At 36.1% G+C, this 22188-nt stretch overlaps 1 protein-coding gene across 2 annotated transcripts in view; it reads right to left on the bottom strand.

Annotated features, from left to right (window-relative positions):
- The window catches only part of BDP1 (BDP1 general transcription factor IIIB subunit), a 109345-nt gene that overhangs the window by 6231 nt on the left and 80926 nt on the right, over positions 1-22188 (bottom strand). The window contains exons 27-38 of one of the 2 annotated variants that reach the window (XM_037032431.1): positions 21091-21127; positions 20522-20617; positions 18751-18973; positions 18124-18284; positions 16735-16885; positions 16311-16491; positions 13925-13988; positions 13428-13614; positions 12481-12682; positions 8017-8056; positions 7154-7421; positions 5439-5685 (exon numbers count right to left, since the gene is read on the bottom strand). In XM_037032431.1, coding sequence (XP_036888326.1) covers positions 5439-5685; positions 7154-7421; positions 8017-8056; positions 12481-12682; positions 13428-13614; positions 13925-13988; positions 16311-16491; positions 16735-16885; positions 18124-18284; positions 18751-18973; positions 20522-20617; positions 21091-21127 — 1857 coding nt within the window. The remainder of the gene's footprint in view (positions 1-5438; positions 5686-7153; positions 7422-8016; positions 8057-12480; positions 12683-13427; positions 13615-13924; positions 13989-16310; positions 16492-16734; positions 16886-18123; positions 18285-18750; positions 18974-20521; positions 20618-21090; positions 21128-22188) is intronic. The other variant, XM_037032432.1, reaches the window with a different exon arrangement.

The following is a 22188-nucleotide window of genomic DNA, read 5'->3' as shown; positions in this document are numbered from 1 at the left end:
GAGACAGACCACACAATCCCGGGTTCCAGTGCAGGGAAATAAAGTCTCAAAACCTCTAAATGTAAAAATGTGGGAATTGTGGCAGGAGGAGAAACTCCCAGCCTCACAGGAGAGTTCAATGGAAAGACCCACAAGGTCCTAGAACATACACAAACCCTGCCCCGCCCCCCAGGGAATCAGCACCAGAAGGGCCCACTTTGCTTGTGTGTAGCAGAGGAAGTGAGTAAAAGCCACCAAGAGCTCAACAAGTGGTACTGTTCCCTCTGGGACCCTGTCCCCACATACAACACCACAACGCAGTAATGTGGGTTGCCCTGCACTGGCAAATACCCAAGACTCCACCCTTTACTGTATAATGAGACAAAAAAATATGGCCCAAATGAAAGAACAAAATCAAAGCTCCAAAACCAGAACTAAGTGATGAAGAGATAACCAACCTACCAGATGCAGAGTTCCAAACACTGGTAATCAGGATCCTCACAGAAACGGTTGAGTATGGTTGCAAAATAGAGGAAGAAGTGAAGGCAATGTAACGTAAAATAAAGGAAAATATACAGGGAATCAACAGGGAAGGGAAGAAAACTGGGACTCAAATCAACAATTTGAACCAGAAGGAAGAAATAAACATTCAACCAGACAGAATGAAAAAAGAAGAAGAGGAGAGACTTACGAACCTCTGGAACAAATTTAAATGTTCCAATATCTGAATCACAGGAGTGCAAGAAGAGGAGGAAGAGCAAGAAATCGAAAACATTTGAAAAAATAATGAAGGAGAACTTCATCAATCTGGCAAAAGAAATAGATTTCCAGAAGTCCAGGAAGTTCAGAGAGCCCCAAAGAAATTGGACCATGAAGCACACACCAAGGCACATCATAATTATATTACCCAAGATTCAAGATAAGGAGAGAATCTTAAAAGCAGCAAGAGAAAAGGAGATAGTTACCTACAAAGGAGTTCTCATAAAGCTGTCAGCTGATTTCTCAAAAGAAAGCTTGCAGGCAAGAAGGGGATGGGAAAAAGTATTTGAAGTCATGAAAGGCAAGGACCTACATCCAAGATTACTCTCTCCAGCAAATCTATCATTTAGAATGTGGAAGGGCAGATCAAGTGCTTCTCAGATAAGGTCAAGTTAAAGGAGTTCATCATCACCGAGCCCTTATTCTAAGAAATGTTAATGAGACTTATCCAAGAAAAAGAAAGACATCAAAACAATTAACAGTAAAATGACAACAAACTCACAATTCTCAACAACTGAGCCTAAAACAAAAACAAAAACAAAAACAAACTAAGCAAACAACTAAAACAGAAATGGAAATCACATGGAGGGTTATCAGTGGGGATAGGGAGTGGGGAGAATGGGGGGAAAGGTACAGGGTTTAAGAAGCATAATTGGTAGGTACAAAATAGACAGGGGCAGGTTAAGAATAGTATAGGAAACGGAGAAGCCAAAGAACTTATATGTAGGACCCATGGATATGAACCAAAGGGGAGAATGCTTATAGGAGGGAGGATGCAAAGCAGAACGAAATAAAAAGAAGAAAAAAAATGGGACAGCTATAATAGCATAATAAATAAAATATACTTTAAAAAATAAAATCAATGAAGATAATAAAATAACAATTTATAAATAACATTTATTTTAAATTCTTGCCTCTCACTACATACCAAATATACCTCACATTATATACCAGTCAATAATCATGACTATAATTAATTTTAGAACTGAAAATTTTATACCTTTGGAAAAAAACTCCTAATCATAAAAGCAATTTAAGAAATTGCAAACAAGAGACGGGGGAGGGTAAGAATAGTATGGTGAATGTAGAAGCTAAAGAACTTATACGTATGACACATGGACATGAACTAAAGGGGGGGAATGTGGGTGGGAGGGGGTGTACAGGGTGGAGGGGAGTGAAGGGGGAAAATGGGACAACTGTAATAGCATAATCAATAAAATATATTAAAAAAGAAACTGTAAAGAAAAAAGTAATGTATTTGAACATTTAAAATTTAATGTATATTTTAAAAAAACATTAAAAAATCTTAAAAGTAAATAAACTTGGAAAAACCACTTACAGTGAAGAGCTAGAAGATACATGGCATTTTATATACAAAAATCTCTCATGCAAAATGGCAACATAGGTAAATACGGCTCACCTCCTCACACAACCACATCAAAATTACAACTAAAATATAAAACAACCATCACTCAGAACAGCCAGAAATCGAGCTAAATGGAAGTCCTACAAATACAGAATTAAAAAAGAAATCACCTTGGGACTGGTAGGAGGGGCTGAGATGCCCAATGGGCTAGTCACACATCCATGTGTGGCAGATAAAAACTGAGAGGGGTATCTCAGGAGCAAGGGGTCCATACCCCACACCAGGCCCACCAGTCCAGAGTTCCAGTGCCAGGAAGATAACTTCCCAAAAGTTCTGGCTGTAAAACCAGTGGGGGTTAAAGCTGGGTAAGAGAAAAACTGCTGGAGTCCCACCCAGACAGTTCTTCTTAAAAAGTAGCCCTGGCTGGTGTAGCTCAGTGGATTGATCGTGGGCCTGCAAACCACATGACTGCGGTTCGACTCCCAGTCAGGGTACATGCCTGGGTTGCAGGCCAGTTCCCAGCAGGGGACTCACGAGAGGCAACCATAACATTGATATTTCTCTCCTTCTCTCCTTCCCTTCCCCTCTAAAGATAAATAAATAAAATCTTTTTAAAAAAAAGCCTGCACAAAGACTTACTCGAACTAACTCCCTCTGAGCTCCAGTGCTAGTGGGTAAAAGACTGAAATGTACCACAGACATATGGGGAGGAACTGAATTATGCTGGGTGGCAGCAAACAGAATGTAGGCAGTGACTGACCTTGGATGTGCCAAAGGCAATCAAGACTCAACTACAACAGGAAGGTACACATAGCCCACATGGTAGGCTGACCTTGAGTACCCAGCTTGGGTAATAGAGGAGGGTATGCCTCCCCTATTACGGGCATCCACCACATTAGGCCACTCTATCAAGCCTGGAAGATGTAGCAGTTCTACCTTATGCACCAAAACAAATGAAGGGAAGCTGCTAAATGAGGAGACAAAGAAACATGGCCCAAATGAGAACAGAATAAAACTTCAGAAAGAGCTAAACAACATGGAGACAAACAATCTACTACACATAGAGTTCAAAATAACAGCTATAGGGTGCTCAATGAACTTAGTGGGGACCTCAACAGCATAAAAAAGATCCAGTCAGAAATAACAGTTACTCTAATTGAAATAAAGAACAATTTACAAGGAAACAACAGCAGCCAAGAATCAAATCAGCAATTTTGAATATAAGGAAGCAAAAAATAATCAGAACAGCAAGAAGAAAAAAGGATTTTAAAAAAACAGGATACTGTAAGAAGTCTCTGGGACAACTTCAAGCATTCCAACATTTGCATTATGGGGTTCCAGAAGAAGAAGAGAGAGAGCAAGAAATAGAAAAGCTATTTGAAAAGATAGTGACAGAAAACTTCCCTAACTTGGTGAAGGAAATAGAAATACAAGTCCGGGAAGTGCGACAGGCCCAAACAAGATAAATCCCAAGAGGCCCACACAAAGACACATCATACTTAAAATGCCAAAGGTTAAAGACAAAGATAATCTTAAAAGCAGCAAGAGAAAAGTAGTTCCTATAGGAAGTTCCCATAGTCAGTAAGCTGATTTCTCTAAAGGAACTTTACAGGATTGACAAGACTCAAAGTGATGAAAAGCAGGGACTAACGATCAAGATTATTCTACCAGCAAAGCTGTCATTTAGAATTGAAGAACCAAAAAAGAGGTTCTCAGACAAGAAAAAGCTAAAGGAGTTCATCACCATGAAGCCAGTATTATTTGAAATGTTAGAGTCTTCTTTAAGAATAAAGAGATAAAAATATGAACAATAAAATGGCAATAAATATATATCTACTGACAATTGAATCTGAAAACCAAAATAAAAGAACAAGCAGAACAGAAACAGAATCACAGATACAGAGAACGTTTTGATGGTTGCCAGATGGGAAGGGGGTTGGGGAAATGGGAGAAAAATATGAAGGGATTATGAAGTACAAATTAGTATTACAGACTAGCCATGGAGATATAAAGGACAGCATAGGGAATATAATCGCCACAGAACATATATACATGACTTATGGACACGGACAATAGTATGGGGATTGCCTGAAGGAGTGAGGGGGCAGGTTGGGTGGAGGGGGTCAAAGGGGAAAAAATTAGGGCAACTGTAATAGTATAAACAATAAAATATGATTTAAAAAATTTTTTTTGAGAATCTCCTGGCTGTTGTGGCTCAGTGGATTGAGTGCTAGCCTGCGACCCAAAGGTTTACAGATCCAATTCCTAGTCAGGGCACATGCTTGTACTGCCAGCTAGATACCCAGTGCGGGGGGTGCTCAAGAGGCAACCATACACTGTCATTTCTCTCCCTCTCTTTCTTTCTCTCTCCCCCATCTCTGCAAATAAATAAAATCTTTAAGAAAATTTTTTAAATCTCACACAAATTGGTAAGAAAACAGTTACATTCCAGAAGCCATAAATTAACAAGATAGAACAAAAAAAGAAGACAATAAAGTATCTAGTAAATATATGGAAAAAAACAAGTCACTGGTAACTAAAGAAATGCAAGTGAAACAAATGAAATGAAATGTCCCCCCATCGTTACATTAAATGTAAACAATTATTCTGAAGAGTTACTATCTGACGCTGGCGAGAACGTGCATGAACTGGCACCGGAACGCTGCCGCTAACGGCAGCACTGTTCTCCGAAGTAATTTGGCAAGGAGAGCACTCAGAAAATCTTGGTCTTGGAAGACAATTCTGAGACATAGTATAAAATATTTTTTAAAATTTTAAAATATTTTTTACAAAGGTACCCCTTCGAGTCTCATTCCACCCATTAGAAGTCACCAGCCTTTGCTGAAATTCTAAGTCACCCAATATTCTTCTGAAATCTTTGATAGAGCTTCACAGATTGTTTTCTCCCAGTACTTTCTATATGTACAGCTTTGGAGTGCATAGAAATAAAACATGCAAATAAATTCTCATTTACTGTTCCTTGAATTCTTGTGGGTGTTAGGACAATTCTCTGAAAGAAAATAAATGCAAGCACTGCTCTGTTTTGTTCCCATCAATCAGAAGAATCTTTGCTTTAGAGAAATGGCAATTAAGTGTCTATTTATGGCTAGTTCAATGGCTCTGTATTAAACTAGCTGTAACTTCCTAATTCAACACCATATCTTCTTCCAATACAGTGGTGCGAGGAGTGAGTATAATGTGGAGGAGATGGGACAGGATTTGCTCTGCAAGAATTTCTGATATCTAAATGATAATAACAATTGCCATGTTATGCCTAGTTGAGTCTGATATCCAACCCATTCCATATGAACATTAATAAGCAGATATCACATACCTGAGCTGCTGAACTGCCCACATTCTCTGGCTGAGTATTATCAACACTTGGAGATGAAAGCAGACCAGAGGATTCTTCAACTTTTTTCTGGCTTTCACTGAGTGGTTTGGATCTTTTCAAATTCTTTCTTGATACAGGTATAAGAGGTTTTAGGCGTTTCTTACTATGAACCTGAGTAGGTGCATCAGACTCCAAACTATTCTTTGAACATATTAAAGACAAAAATCCCAGGGGTCTTCTACCAGGTCTAGAAATGCAAATATAAAGGTATTTTTAAAATATCCAGAAAGACATATTCTTAATACCAACTTCTTTCCATTAATCCTAAAATGGTATATATGATACCACATTGGTGGTATCAGCACATCTACTAAGTACTTAGACCACTATGCCTTGAGATATATTTGTGACAAAGGTCAATGCTTACTGCACAACAGTATTTCTCAAGCTTAAAAATGTGTACAAATCATCAGGGGATCTTATTAACATGAAAATTCTGACTGAGTTAGTGCAGGTGGGGCCTGAGTTCTATATTTCTAACACATTGTCAAGTGATACCCATGCTGCTGGTCCCAGGACCAGACTTTGAAAAGCAAGGCTCCAGAGCAGAGGTCAGCAAACTACTGCCCATAGGCCAAACCGCAGTTCACCATCTGATTCTATAAACAAGTTTCACTGGAACACAGCCTTGCTCATCTGTTTAAAAACCATTGCTTTTATACTACAAATGCAAGTTTAAGTAGTTGCAACAGTCTATGGGCTACAAAGTCTAAAATATATACTACATTGTCTCTACCAAAAAATTTGCTGACCCTCAACTGATTTTAACCCAAAACCCCATGATACCTCCTCCCTCATTCTATACTCAGCACATCTCTAAGACCAGAAATACTGATCCTCAACTATTTTTAAACCAAAACTCCATGATGTCTCCCTCATTCTAGCTTCAGCACCATACCATCTCTAAGACCAGAAAGGACATTGCCAAGCTTTACTTTCTGTAGTTTACATTACAAAAATAATACATCCATTAAATAAGCCTTTGTAAGCTACACATGTCCTTCCCCTCCACCTTTTCTTTAAAGGAGGTTAGTGTGCATCCTCTCCTCTTCAACTCACCAACACTGTGTTAATACTTTTAGCACTGCTGACAAGTCAGTAATTACCTATAACCAAGAAAGGTTGCTTCTAGAGTATGAGGACAATAATGTGTGAAAACCTAGCTTTGGGCTTAAATTCAGCACTCGCATAGGGAGAAAGCTGTGGTTTACCTCTTTGGTATGCCACAAGAGAGAAAAATGGACACGTTATTTGGGGCTTCAATACAACAACATCCAGAGCTACTTCTGGCGTTCGCCCTATGTCTCCGGTCATCTACACCTGCACTGGCAGCTATTGTATGACAGAATACATAATGATCAAAATAACCGCGGAAAACCTGGAGAACAAAGTACACAACACTAAACTCTAAAGATTTTCTATCTAAAAAGTCCAAGTTTAGGCGCTTAAAAGTTAAGCTCTTGTTACATGGAATGCATATTTACCTCAAACAATCTTATACAAGTGTTTGGCATTCCATACTTTCTTCCCTTCACCGACAAAGGGTTATTTTGTAAAACACCATCCTTAATATTGGATTTAGTCAAATATATATATTATATTTATCCCAAGAGAGAAATGGAGAATGAGAAACATTAGAGATTTTCTCATGATACCTGGATAGTGGGGTTTTTGAAGCTGGTGTGATGCCATCCACTTGTTGAGACTTAGAAGCTGTACAAGTTCTTTCTTCCTTATCAGACACAATCATCTTATCCTGAGGTAACTGAGGAGTGTTCTTTTCTATATGCATATCCATTATTTTATCAAGGGGTCTAGATCCTATACTCTGAAAAGTTGGTTCAAGTTTCTCTTTCTGAGGTTGTGGAGTTATGTGTGTGCTTTCTGAAGTAGGAAAGAGATCTTGTCCCTGGTAAGACTTCCCTTAAAAAAAAGAAAAGAAAACAAATGGTAAGAACACATATTAAAATTAATACACCAATTGAATTGCAAAATTTGAAGGAAAATAAACCCCCATGACATTCTACTATAAACATGCCCTAATAAGAGTAAGCTGAATTATAAATTAGTGGAGTTACCTGGACGCTTAGGAATAATATAACTAGTTAAAAGCTGAAGTAACAGCATCTACATTCAGATACATAATAGTCATAGCAATATATTTTCACCTAGAAAATATTTCTCTACAAATATTTCTTGTACTAACAAAGTGATCACTTTCTAATCTGAAGATATAGCTAAGGACCTATGAAAACTCTTTTATACCCAGGTTTCTAATTTCCAAAATGTAGTTGTCACCCTTTTTCAGGAATCCTGTAGATACATAATTTTCTATTAATTACAAGAAGAAAGAATTTCATGGCTACCAAAGGGAAAAATAAAAAATCTGAGCAAGGAAGAAAAACTTCTAATAATAAGTGAGCAAGACTCTGCTTAATCCTAAATTTGAACAAGATGCATCAAAAATAATAAGGGGTTCTTAGGAAAATGTAATCACAATAAAATTTATTTCACTCACCTGTTTCCTCAAAAACATTTATTAATTCCTTTGAACATACCTGTTTTAAGAAAATTTACAAAAAAATTAAAAATCCATTTATCAAATGAAATTAAATTTTCTTTCATTCTTTCTTTTTTAAGTAAAGAAAACATGTGTCTCTCAGAAAGCTCTAGAATTAGGCAGGCCTTATGGGACTTCTACCAAATATTTATTGAAAAGATATTTTTGCTGTTATTTAAATTATTCCAGAACACAATAAAAAAGGGAAAGCTTCCAAATACCTTTTATAAATCAAGTATAATATTGATACCAACTAACCCTTTTCACATCAGCACAAAAATATTGAATGAAATATTACACATAATTCAGCAGTATATCAAAAGATCAATAACATCATAATCAAATGGAGTTTGTTTCAGGAATGCAAAGATGATTCAATATTATGAAATCTATTAATATAATTCAATAGATATGAAAACAAAATGATATAGCTTCTTTTCGCAGGAAGTATCTAATAACATTCTTTTTAAAAAAACTTGAAATTCAGTAAGCAGACTTTTTAAAAAAGATTTTATTTATATTTAGAGAGAGGGTAAGGGAGGAAGAGAGGGAGAGAAACACTGATTAGTTGCTTCTCATACACCCCTCACCTGGAACCTGGCCAGCAACCCAGGCATGTGCCTTGCCTGACTGGGCAATTAATTGAACCAGCGACATAAAGGTTTTCATTACAACCCACTGAGCCACACAGGTCAGAGTGAATAGAAAGACATTTTCTTTCTTTTTTATTTATTTTTATTTTTTTATTTACTTATTTTTAGAGAGAGGAGAAGAGGAGAAGAAAGGGAGAGAAATATCAACATGTGGTTGCTTCTCACACGTTCCCTATTGGGGACTTGGCCCACAACCCAGGCATGTGTCCCAGACTGGGAATCAAACCAGTGACCCTTCAGTTCGCAGGCCAGCATTCAATCCACTAAGCCACACCAGCCTGGGCAAGAGCATTTTCTTAAAACCCTAAAATGCAACCATGGCACCCTACTTCTTAAACACTATTAAGTATCCCCACTAAAACCAGGAACTTTTTTTAGAAGTCTAATATCAAAACTATTTTCTGATATTTTGAGTTATATTAGTTAATAGAAAAGAGAAAGGAATTAAAGGTATAAAAAGTAGAAGAGAAGAATTAAAGATATATTTGCATATGATTATTTACTTAGACAACCCAAGAGAATCAACACAAAACTTACTGCGGGGAATTCAGTAAGCTCTCTGGATAGAAAAGAACTTGGCGATTATAGCAACAAAAATAAAATAAAATAAAATTCTTAGGAAAACCTAGTAACAAATGTACCAGATTTATGTAAATAAAAGTTTCAAGTACCACTGAGACATACAAAGTTTTTAAATGGGAACATTCAGTATCACAATTATGTCATCAGTTTTCCCTATGTTAATCTGTCAAGTAATTATGATTCTAATACAAGTACCAATAGGATTTTTTTTTAAGTTCTGAACAAGCTAATTCCAAAACTGATATGAATTTTAGAACAAGTAAGCAACTAGGGGAAAGTTGAAAAGCGAAGAATACTTGTATGGTCTATAGCGGGGTAGAGGGTGGGGAGACTACCCCTTTTACATATTTAAGCACTTAAAGCTACAATAATGAAAACAGTGTGATACTTGCCCTGGCCGGGTAGCTAAGCTGGTTAAACTATCATCACAATACGCCAAGCTTGTGGGTTTGATCTCCAGTCAGGGCACATACAAGAAGCAACTAATGGATGCATGAACGAGTGAAACAACAAATTAATGTTTCTCTCTTTCTCCCTACCCTTCCTCCCCCGCCTCTAAAATCAGTATTTTTTAAAAAATTTTTTAAAAAGGCAGTGTGATATTGGCCCCCAAACAAATAAGTGAATCAATGTAGAAAAAAAAAAGCTCAAGAATATACCCAAATACAAATGGGAATTTAATATCTGATAAAAGCAGAATTTAAATAAGTGGAGAAAAAAGTTATTATTCAATAAATGCTGCTGGAGCAACTACATAGGCATCTAGAGAAAATTAAGTTGGTTCCACTCTTCCTACCACCAAAATAAAACCTAAACAAATCAATAATGTTAACTAGAAGAATTTATATTAAATCTCAAGGTAGATTTTCAACATGTAACATAAACACCAGGAGCCATTACATACAAAAACTGACAAACTTGATCACAAAAAAATGTTCATATGTCTATCTGAAAGCAGTATTCATGCATTATAGAATTCAAAATTATAACTTTCACTTTTATCAGCAATTTTGTTGTTAAAATGTGAAAACAAGGTTTAGAAAATAAAAATAAATTAGCCTAGACATGATACTTTTCATCAATGTACATCTATCATTTTTTAAAGGGCATATTAAAAACCAAAGACTCAGTTTTGCATATAGTAATGTTCTATGATCTTTTTTCCATTTCATTAAATATATTTTTAAAACAAAACAGTACAGTGTCTGCATGGAATGCTAATTGATAAAACTGGGTGACTAGTATATAGGGATACATTATACTAACCTGTCTACCTCTTTAAATGTTTGAAAATGATAAACACCATTTGTGCAGCTAAATTTTAATCTAAATTTAATGCACAAAGGAAAGCAGTCAAAATCTAGGTCATCTTTCAATTTCCATGGCTAATATTTAAAAGTCCAGACCCCTTTCATCTGCACATTTCCTCAAAGAAGATACTCTGCATTCCAGCTTAAATACATTTTCTATTTATTTGTACACGAGTTAAAGTAATGTCAACCTTTGGAAGTTAGTTTATATTATAACCAGAAGCTGCCTCTTAGGTTCTAAGAATTGAAACATATTAAATCACAAGTTCCCTTTACAGAGGAATATAAAATACTTCTGAAGATATGTTCTAGTCTTTCCTTCTTCATTTACCCAAATAAATAATGTACAGAAATTAAAAATAGTTTTCCCTGCAGGCAAAGCTAACCAATGGTATTATTGTAAGTTCACATAACGGTCACGCGCGGGAGCAAGATGGACAGCGATTAGAGGGGCACAAGGGAGCCTCTGCAGGGTTGGGGATACTTTATTTCTTGAGTTGGGTGATGATTACAAGAATGTAATTACTTTGTAAAAGTTTAGTGAGCTGCTAACGCTACAGTTTCTTGCCTATTCTGTAGTGTTATATTTTAATAAATAAGTTCATTAAAATTTTCAAATTGAAAAAAATGTTTGAAAATTAAACACTTATTAAAGTTATCCTGTCATATTAAAGTTATCATATTAGTTAACCAAAAAAGTCTGCATTGAGAAACCACATAGAGAAGAGTCAAACGACAATTAACCAACTGGGAAAAAATATTTGCAACTCATATCACAGACAAACATAACAGAGTTACTCTGAATCTATAAGAAAAAGACCTACAACCCAATTAAAAAATGGGTAAGGAATATAGAGTCAGTTCACAGAAAATAACAAATGGCTCTTAGGAATATGAAAAGAAAAAAATACGAAAAATGCTCATAGTAAGAGAAACTAAAACCATTCTGGGAGACCATTTCTCACCTACCAGGTATACAGAGGTGCATTGCCTCCGTTGTCTGCCATCATCTAAGGATTTTTGGTCTTCCCCTGTCCCTTTGAGAATACAGATGCTAAATTAACTTTTCTGTAGTGTGGTTACATAATGAGTACATTATGACGAGTTCCAGTGAACAAAAACCAGAGGGTGCTAAAAAACATACAGCAGCACAGTGGATGTGGACTGAATCTGCATGGTATTATCAAACTTTCCTCAGGTAATGATAAGTTGAGCTAAAGAAGTTCATATATTTTACAAGGGAATATTTCAGAAAAAGAGACCTCGAAAGAAGTGCCCTGGGACATGAAGGAGTATTATGCTTTTAAGAAACTGAAAGATGGCTAATATGTTTATAGAGTGAGGCAGAGATTGGCTCAAGACAAGACTGGAGGCAGAAACGAGCCAGGCAAAGAGAGGGCCTTAGAGGTTCTGGTTCCATCCTAATAGCAACATGAAGATTTAAGCACTATGATAACACTGGTGGTATAATTACTATCATCATTTTACACAACAGCAAAACTCAACCAGAGAAAAGTCAAGTATCTTGCTTAATGTCCCACAGCTAAGGCTGTACTAATCGTACAACCAAGATCCAGATCTGGATGACGCTTTCAGCCTTCTTTTTAGCTGATACAGAGCTGGTAGTAGAGTTCCTGATTAATGTCAATCAAAATTGTTTAATGTTTCTTTTAAACTGTCGTTCAAGTACAGTTTTCTGCCCTTTATCAATCAATTTTTATGTAGAACAGTTTGAAAGTGGAAATACAAAACCAGCTTTCCCTAATTATTTATGGCAAAAAGTATTAGAACTATCTTTATATAAAGAATCTAGAGGGAAAAAAAAACAGAAATAGATCTGTTGTGATACAGCCATCCTACTTAAAAACTCTTCTTACCTCAGAGGTATATTTCTGACAATTGTCTCTTGAAGTGAGTGAACATTTTTTGGCAGGAGGAACATCACTTTCATCAAGCCTACAGTGAAATCTCTTCCTAGATATAAAATCCAAATTAGCAGGAGGCTCTGCAGAACCACTACTTCCAGAATTAGATAAACACAGGACATCCTGACCAACTGAAGTGACTGGAAAACTCACACTGCACAGAAAATACATACATATTAAATCAGTGAATTAGAAGTTACTTAATGAGGTTAAAGGCTGAGCTTGCTATTCCAATGAAAACTGACAAAAACATTCCAAAATAACTAACATATACATGGCCATGACCATAAAAATGTTAAGTTTTGAGCTCCATTAATACTTAAAGGATTGAACTTCAATTCCATAATACTAAATTAAATCTGAGGTATAAAAAATATATTCCTTGTCTATAAAGTTAAATTTTAATCTAAAATGTCTCTTCCTAATATAAAAGCCTTCAATCTCTAGTGTTAATTGATAGACAATTAAGCATCTTAATCTATGACAGTTAAAATATAACTTAAGAATTAAAATGAGTATCTAAAATATACAGAAATGTCACCTCTCTGCTATTTTTACAACTTTTGGTGAATGTATATTCATTTCAGAATTTAAAATATAAATAAATGTTCACAAAGTAATCATACCTTTAATAGATGCCATTTTATGATTCGGATTGCTAAATTATTTAGCTTTCAAAATACATATACTACCAAACAAGTTTCATATGAAAGATTTTATTATACACTTAAATGACATCTTCACCAGATAAAAAAAATAAATGATTTCTTCTCTAATTTACCACACAATTACTAAACAAGATATCTAGGATAATTACAAAAAACATTGTTTCCAATCAATACTGTCTGAACTATAAAGCACCTTTCCTCCTAGCAAAAACAGTTTAGCTTATTCATTACCTATTGTCACCCTTTTCTTCTGCAGTCACTGACTTGACCAATATGGGCGCTGGCAGTAAAGGGTGTGGCATTAACTGTGTAGCAGTGTCAGTAAACTCTTCTATTGCATTGGTTGGAATTTCCACCAGAGTCAAAATGAATTCTTGTTCATCCTCACCATCATGATGTTCATTGGCAACTAGATTCACTACCAAAATTTAAAAGTTAGTAACCCTAATGAAAAGCTGAACCATAAAAAAACAGAAAATCATTAATTTATTTCCTTTGTAAAAAGTCTCAAAACTTATCACCAAGAATAAAAACTGAATTACACTGAGAAAAAAGTAATTTTATAAAGGATAAAGACAATTCACTATGGAGATTTATAATTTTGAGCAACAAAGGTTATACACAAAGTACTTCATTTTTTTTTTTAATTTAAGGTCAAATATGGAGAGGGGACATAAAAACTATACGGTTATAGTTTTATGATACTTTATTAAAGAAGATTATCTTGCCTGTTAAATCTTGAGGACTGGCTGCATTCTCTTGTTGGAGTTCTGGAATAGTAGTTGGTGTACTCTGCCATAAAAATTAAAAGGAAAGAGTGAAGCTGATCAAATCTGTTTTAGAAAGTTTTCCTAACAATTTGGTACAATCAACAGTTGTTTCAAAACTCATCAACTTATCTAACCATGTGCAATTTTTCAAGTCCTCTGAAACTTTTAGTTGTACCAATAAAGTTTTGATTACTTTAAATAAACACATACATAACACACACACAAAGGAATTGACCAAATTGCTCAATGTGTTTAGTCTATGAAGAGAGCTCCAAACCCCTCCAACTCTCTGCACCCTCCTCACAGCAGCCATGGTACTACTAGTAGGTGACATCTAACGAAGGCCAACTGGGTTCCTTACCTCCAGCATGGCTCCCTCCCATGGGTTTTTCACAAAACTGCAAACACTGTTTCCTCTAAAATGTAATTCTGATTATAATTCTCTAGTGTTTAATATCTTAAAGCAGAGGTCCTCAACCTCCAGGCTGCAGATGGGTACCAGTTCAGGCCTATTAGGAACCAGGCCACACAGCAGAAGGTAAGCTTGAATGTGATGCAGGTGAATCACCCCAAAACCATCACCCCTACGCAATGTGGAAAAATTGCCTTCCAAAAAACCAGTCCCTGGTGACAAAAAGGTTGGGGTTTCATTTTACAGCCCACAACAACTGACTTGGGCAAGAATCATCAATGTACAATAAAGCTATCAGGTACGAGGCTGGTGGGTTTCATCTGACAAATTATTAATAATTAGAAAAGATGCTACTGAAATGCAGAAATCTGGCAGGCACCACTTTAGCCAAGTGATCAATCAGCATCACCAACAGAACAAAATGATACTTTGTGTCTTCCAATATGATGCAAAAGGAAGAAATACTATCTTATATGTAGTAATCTTGCCAAAAAAAATGTTTACCTGAATCTAATAACGAGGAATGTAGACTAGCCTTGACTCTTTTAAAGTGTTGGGTTCACAAAAGAGGGAAAAGAGCAAGGAAACTACTTTAGATTAATAGAAAGTAAGAAGAAATGACAAATGCAATGTAAAAGCCTTGACTGGAACTGTATATTACACACGATTAAGTCAACATTAGATAGTATGTTAACACTGAGTGTGACAACAGTATTGCCATTTGTCTGTATGAGAATGTCCTTGTTCTTATCAGATACAAGCTGGAGTGTTTATGGATGAAGGCTCAAGTCTGCAACTTGACTTTCAAATAGTTCAGTTTTCTAAAAGTATCTAATATAGAGATGGAGAGCAAGACAGATAGACAAAAGAAAGAACAAATGAGGCAAAATGGAAACAATAAATAAATCCCAGTAAATGGTTTATAAGTACTATGTAAGATTCTTGAAACTTTTTGCCAAGTTTGAAATTATTTCAAAATTTAAGAAGGCAGAGAATGGGAAAATCCCCTAACTGAGAATGTAGTCCAAACTCCTCAAGCAGTTCATAAAAATTCCTTTTACGATCTGACCCCCAGCTAGCTATCTAACTTCACCTCCGACCACTTTCTCCTTCATATTCCTCACAACCACTTATAGTCCCCGAACATGTCATGTTGCTCCACATCTGTTCTTTATGTGTGTTCCTCTCCCTTTAGCTGATAAATTCATACTTGTTCTTCCAGATCAAGAATTCTCTCAGGCCTGGCTGCACATCAGAATAACCTGGGGAACTTGAAATACAAATGCTAACGCCTGGGCCCTCCTTCTCCCAGAGACTGGTTTCACTGGACTTCACTGAGGACCACTCGCTCCCACAGTCTTGTGAGACTCTATTTCATAGCACCTATTAGACTGAGTTTTTGGCTAATTCATTGGTTTCCCACAACTCCGTACCCCCGTATCTCACACAGTGTTGGACACGTAGTAATAACATTTCAAGAAATGCTTGCTCTGCTTGTTCTGTAACTTCTCAGATTCGGGGGCTAAGAAGTAAACTAGCCAATACCTGGCTTTATAAGCCAATACCTAGCCAATTTTTTAAAAAGCCAATACTTTTATAACAAAGCTAGGTACTAGACAGTTTCTCTCTATGCTCCAGAGAGTAAAACACATTAAAAATTTTATCACAGAACACTCTTATGAAGGCAAAACATATCAGTGGTTGCCAGGGGCTGCAGGTAGCAAGAGGGGGTGACTAAAAAAGGGTACTGGAGAATTTGGGGCGGGGTGATGAAAGTGTTCATATATTAGTCATATGACTGTGTATGGCTGACAACACTTATAGAGTTGCACACTAAAGAGGGTGAAGTTTATTGTGTTTATATCATACCTTAATTAGATTTAAAGAGGAACAAATACCTAGCACCACTTGTTATATTTTTCATTCTTTTACCTCTGGCACACAGAGTGTAAGCATACGGTCTCCATCTGAGTCCTTTCTCAGCGGCTCCCCAATAGAACTCTCACCAAGACCCCTACCCAAACCAAGTGCATGGGAGCTTGTCTCAGAGGAAACAATCGGAACAAATGACAACATCTGAACTTCCTGAGATCCCTGTTCTTGATCTTCCTTTCTGAAAGACAAATTGGTATGTATTAGAATTTCAGTACGTATTTGAAATCAAGCAGACAACCACAGAATAATGTTTACAGCTAGGTATGTCAAATTTACCTAATTTAGTGTTTTTTAAGTGTAATGTTATACTTCATGCAACAGAACCCCATTTTTTTCTTTTTAAATCAAATTCTTACAGTAACAGTTATGGTTACAGATGAAACAGACTAGAAACCAAATCCCATAATCTTTCCCCTTTTACCTTTCAGCTATGATTGCTTCCTGCAAAATACTGATCTCTTCAATACCATGTACATGTGCCAACGGGCTGTGCTCTTTACTCTCTTCTGTTGCAAATGATTCAAGGTTTTTATCTTCTAATCCTGTTGCTTTAGAAACATTTTTCTCCATTTCTTAAATAAAAAACATTTAAGATATAGTCCAAAATAGTACAGCTAAAATCTCCGTATCAGAAACATATTCACCCTTCAAAGACAGATCACTATATAGTGGCTCTTCCAAACATCTCTTACTCCAAAAAGCAAGTTTATTCACAGGGTAGAAGGGCAGTCCTGGCCAATGAGATTTTTGAACAGTAAAATACATCATTAATGTATCCTGCACTGCACATATTTAAGTCCTGGTTAGCACAATAATTGTATCTCCACTTTATGATAATAGCAATATAATTAAACCCACAAACAAAAGAGGTTTGGAGGTGGATATACATGAGGTCTGGCTAGTTCTGCCTTGGGAAAAGTACTGGGGTGGGGCTGGGGGGGCTGTTCTACAAAGAATAATGTCGCAAAGGAGAAAAAAATGACTGCTATAATATAGAAAAGGTCACTTGAGCCTGCATAATGAGAGAGCTAACTGAATTAACTAACTGAACCACAGGCATTGCTGGTTGAAAGAGAAATCCCAGAAACCAGGAACCCAAAACAGAGAAAAGATGCCAACTATCCAGATCTTCTACACGCAGCACACAGTTTAATACAATTTTGGCAGACACAGCAAACACCACTAACTTGTACACTTTAAATGGGTGAATTATATGGTACATGAATTATCTCAATAAAACTTTATTTTAAGAAGTACTAAAGAGTGTACAGTTAGCATATATTTTTATTCTTTCTGAAAGAAATACACACAAGAATGTATGGGGGTACATACATATATCTCCCTCATTAAATGCTTATGTACATAAAACATTTATAGAAGTGTACAATAATAACTGTTAGGAGCAGTTTACCACTAGACGTGAGATTAGAGGGCTGGGAACCAAAGGAGGAGGGAGTTTCTAAAATCATACACCTTTTGGGCACTGTCCTCTGCCACATTCATGCATACCTTTCTAAGAAATGTGTGCTTGAGTATTCACGTACACACACACAGAAAAATACATATATGAAAAGAAAGTCTGATCAAATAAATACAGCAAAATAATAATTTCTGAATTATTTCAGTAATAATTACTGAAACCAATTAGTGGATATGTGGGTATTTATTTTATAGCTCATTCTACTTTTTGCATGTATGAAGTTAATTATAAGTTAAAGTAAGTTTAACAACTGAATTGTCTATTTGAAATGTTAATGCAATTTCTTGTGTCAACGTAATTTGTAACTTGAAAGAAAATGATAAAATTTACCTCTTTGAATTTCCACTTCTTCTCCTTTGGTTACAAACAAACTGGGAACTTTCTGATGAGCACCGAATCTGTTGGTCCCTAAAATCTTTTTAAGATTGGGCTTAGGCTTGGCAAATCTATTTCTCATTCGCAAATTATTGGTCACTTTAGAAGCTGTTTTCCTAGGAAAAGAAGGGAAAGAGAGACGTGTCAACCGTATACGAATTCTCACAGTGACACATTCTGACTAGTACTAAAACAGTTATATGCCACCTCCTAAGGAGCCACATGGTCTCCATGTTTCATTTCTTAATGTTAAAATCACATGGTGCTATCTTTACTAAACGTCTTGAGAGAAGGGAAGAGAATTTGGACCATGTCTATAAAACAGAGACTATTACATAAAACTATTTCATTAAAGCTCCAAAGACACACATATTGTAGTAATTTCAATATACAAAACATTAAACTGAAATCAATCAGTTCTTTAAGGGTGAGAAATTAGTATTGCCTACTTTACATTTATACAAGTATTATTGAAAGCCATTAATTAAATTGATGGTTGGCTTAGATACACTTCTTAACTAAATACTATATTTTTTTAGTAAAACTCACAGGGAATGATAATTTTAATAAAGCAAAATAAACCTGGTTGATACAGCGTTTTCCTTTACTGTCTCCATTAAACCAGTTTCTTCTTTAGTACACTGTTCCTCCAATACGATCTCGTTCCCTTCTAATGATGGAGGCACACTACTGACAGGTAAAGAAAGCTCCTGACATTCGTGAACAATTTCATGACTGAAATGATCGGGGCTAAAAGAAATATGGCTTTTATCCTTTGAGTGAACACCAGGAAGGACACACATTCCTATTGCAAAAAAGAAAGAAAATGCAAATAGATGTTGAAATAAATTCTTCAACATTCAGCAACTGCAAAATTCTATATTTTTAAAGTTTGCTCTTTTTGCCAGAGTTTTAACCTAAGTTAAAAAGTCTTATAGACTAAATTTTTTGTGTGAGTATAAGTAAAAATGAATCTTTTTTTAAAAATAATCCAAATGATCTTTTTTTAGAAATATTTTATTTATTTATCTTTAGAGGGGAAGGGAAGGAGAGAGGGAGAGAAATATCAATGTATGGTTGCCTCTGCCGAGGACACACAATGTATCCTGTGTCCCCTGCCAGGAACTGGCCTGCAACCCAGGCATGTGCCCTGACTGGGAATCGAACCGCGATCCTCTGGTTCGCAGGCCCGTGCTCAATCCACTGAGCTACACCAGCCAGGGCAAAAATGAATCTTTCTGTTAGTTTCAGTAACTACATAACCTCTAATAAATTTCCATTTCAAGACAGGCTCGCCTTTGTTTACAATATTTAAAACCTGTATTTTATGTTCATGTTCTAGAGATCTGTGACATGTTCCAATGCAATACTCTGTCATTAAGAAAGAAGGCCTACAAGAAACACAAATCAGTTTCCTGATAAATATATAGTTACATGCCTGAAAGTCTAGTATCTGCCCTGGCTGAGTGGCTCAGCTACTTAGAGTGTCATCCCATACACCAAAAGGTTGTTGTGGGTTCGACCCCCCCAGTCAGGGCACATACCCAGGTTGTGGGTTTGATCCCCAGTCAGGGCATGTACAAGAGGACACCAAACAATGTTTCTCATTCACATTGATGCTTCTCTCTCTCTCTCTCTCCACCCCCCCCACAACCCCGCCATTTCCTCTCTCTAAAATCAATAAATATCCTTGGTTGAGGATTTTTAAAGTTTTTTTAAAATAAAAAACAAAAGTTTTACACCTAAATAAATGGCAGACTACTCATCACCAGTCAAAATAATTAAGAAGAATATAATTAACATAATTATATGTAATTTAATGTACTATAGTAGAAAATACTCAGATACTCAAGATGACTGCTTCTCTGTAAGGTCAGCCTAAAATATTAAAAATCCAGGTTGACATTTCTTTTGGCTTAGTGCAAACTAACAGAACATTTAAAACTGAATGATCTCAATGATGGTTACAGCCCCTTCACACTGTATTTGACTGTCATGTAGTTGTGAAACTATCCAAAGAGGCAGCTCCTTTGCTAAAGAAACATGAGTATTCAGTGATCAATGAGCTCAGTTAACTAATGACGTTTATGATGACAAAGGTAGTTCCATAAATATAAAATGTTCTTAATAAACCAAGTGCACTATCTCGAAATGGTAGGCACTGCATCCAAAAGAGCAGTTAGGTGGGCAGTGAAGGCCTACATATTACCTTCTCTGGGAAAAATCAAAGTGGTGCCAACTTCAAATGTGAAAGGCAGGTAGATATTCACTCATTACTCAAATGTGGGTCTAAGTTTCTATAAAATTGGATTTTAAAGTTTCTTTTTTTTGAGGACTTATCTTTCATTCTTACCATCACTCTGTTCTGTACCAATCTCTGACTGCAACACTAGATCGCCCATTGTAAGTAAAGTTATGGCAGCTTCAGCACTTCCATCGTTGTTGGTATCTTGTGAGAAAATATACCAACATTAAAACAGGAGAATGAATCTGGAAATTTAAGTTTGTTTACTTATAAGTTTTTAAATGCAGGTGTTTATCCTCTGGTAACAAGTTTCAATATCCTCTGTACCACTAACCCTTTACTAGGGTAATGTTTTATTCAGCTTACATACTTCAAATAAAGAAATCAACTGTTACCTTCAACCCACTGAAAATGCCTCCCACCCATTAAAGTAACTTAATATCTTCAAAAAATGAATCTATGCAGATCAGAATAAATACTTCTTTATTAAACATTTAACTCATTTTCTAAAGTAATATTCCAAAAATCTACATTTCTTTTAGAGATAACACATTCAAAATCTGAATCTTTTTCTTCAATTCTCCAGCAAAATGACTCATTTCTGAACTGTCACTACTACTAAATCACCGTGCAAGTGTTAACCAAGTAGTTTTTAACAGTTTCCTATTAATAATTACCTGTTTCATCTTGGGTATGTTCACCTGTGGTCATTTCCTAAAAGAGGAAGAGTAATATCTTACGCATTTCCCCAAATACATGTTCTGTATCTCAAAAAGCACTATGTTGTCCAGATCTTTCTCTGCTTTTGATTACAATGGAATGAAAACTGATTTTCCCCCTTAGTTATAATTATTCATAAACTTTCATGAACAAAAGCAGAAATCATTTAAAAGCCACGTACTTTTGTCTCTTGCTCCTTATTTTACCTTAGACTTACGTTATATGCAAATTTTAACTCATTATATTGCAGTGCACATCTACCATTCTTTATTTCTTCACTTTCATGATCCTTCAACTTTAGTCACAGCTGTCACTAGTTTTGACTCAATGGAAACTAAACTCTGAAGAATAATGCAATTTTTTACACTACTAGGCAGCTTAAAACTTGATTTGTAACAAATCAAGAAGTTGCAGGGCTGACGTCCAGCAGGACAGCATGAGGAGCTCTGCTGTTCCTCTCCCCGCTGACACTGGTGAAGCTCATTCAGAAACGACCATTAAAGCCTCTGGAAATGGTCCCGAGGGCACAGGATAAGAAAACATCCGTTCAAGAAAACGATGAAATTTGCTAACAAAGGCAAAAGTCTGTGGCATCTGAACAAAGTCTATGGCATCTGAACAAAGACTGTTCTCTTCCTCATTCCTCCCAGCTCAGCAAGGCAGCGACTCTACCTCAAAATGCTGCAGCCAAGAAAACAGGCCCCTTCCCCCTGCAGGTGCCAGCTAGAGGGCTTTCTTCCTAAGAGGAGCAAGACTTCAGCTTCTGCCACAGTCATCAGGTATCAGATTCATAACAGAAATAGACCAATATCTACTATGAATATGGACACAAAAATCCTCAATAAATTACTAGCAAACTGACTCCAGCAACATATAAAAATTACACATCATGACCAAGTACGATTTATCCCAGAGAAGCAACTTATGGTCTAAGATCCAAAATTTAATCAATACATCATATCAATACAATAAAAAGCAAAAGTCACACAGTCATCTCAATAGTGCACAAAAAGCATAGCATAAACCCCAACACCCTTTCATGATAAAACATTCAC

Source organism: Sturnira hondurensis, unplaced genomic scaffold (assembly GCF_014824575.4).
Source record: "Sturnira hondurensis isolate 20B ecotype Veracruz unplaced genomic scaffold, ASM1482457v3 Scaffold0021354, whole genome shotgun sequence".
In the NCBI taxonomy this organism is placed as follows: Eukaryota; Metazoa; Chordata; class Mammalia; order Chiroptera; family Phyllostomidae; genus Sturnira; species Sturnira hondurensis.
Note: the sequence above shows the minus strand (reverse complement) of the source record. Positions and strands in the feature narration are given on the sequence as shown.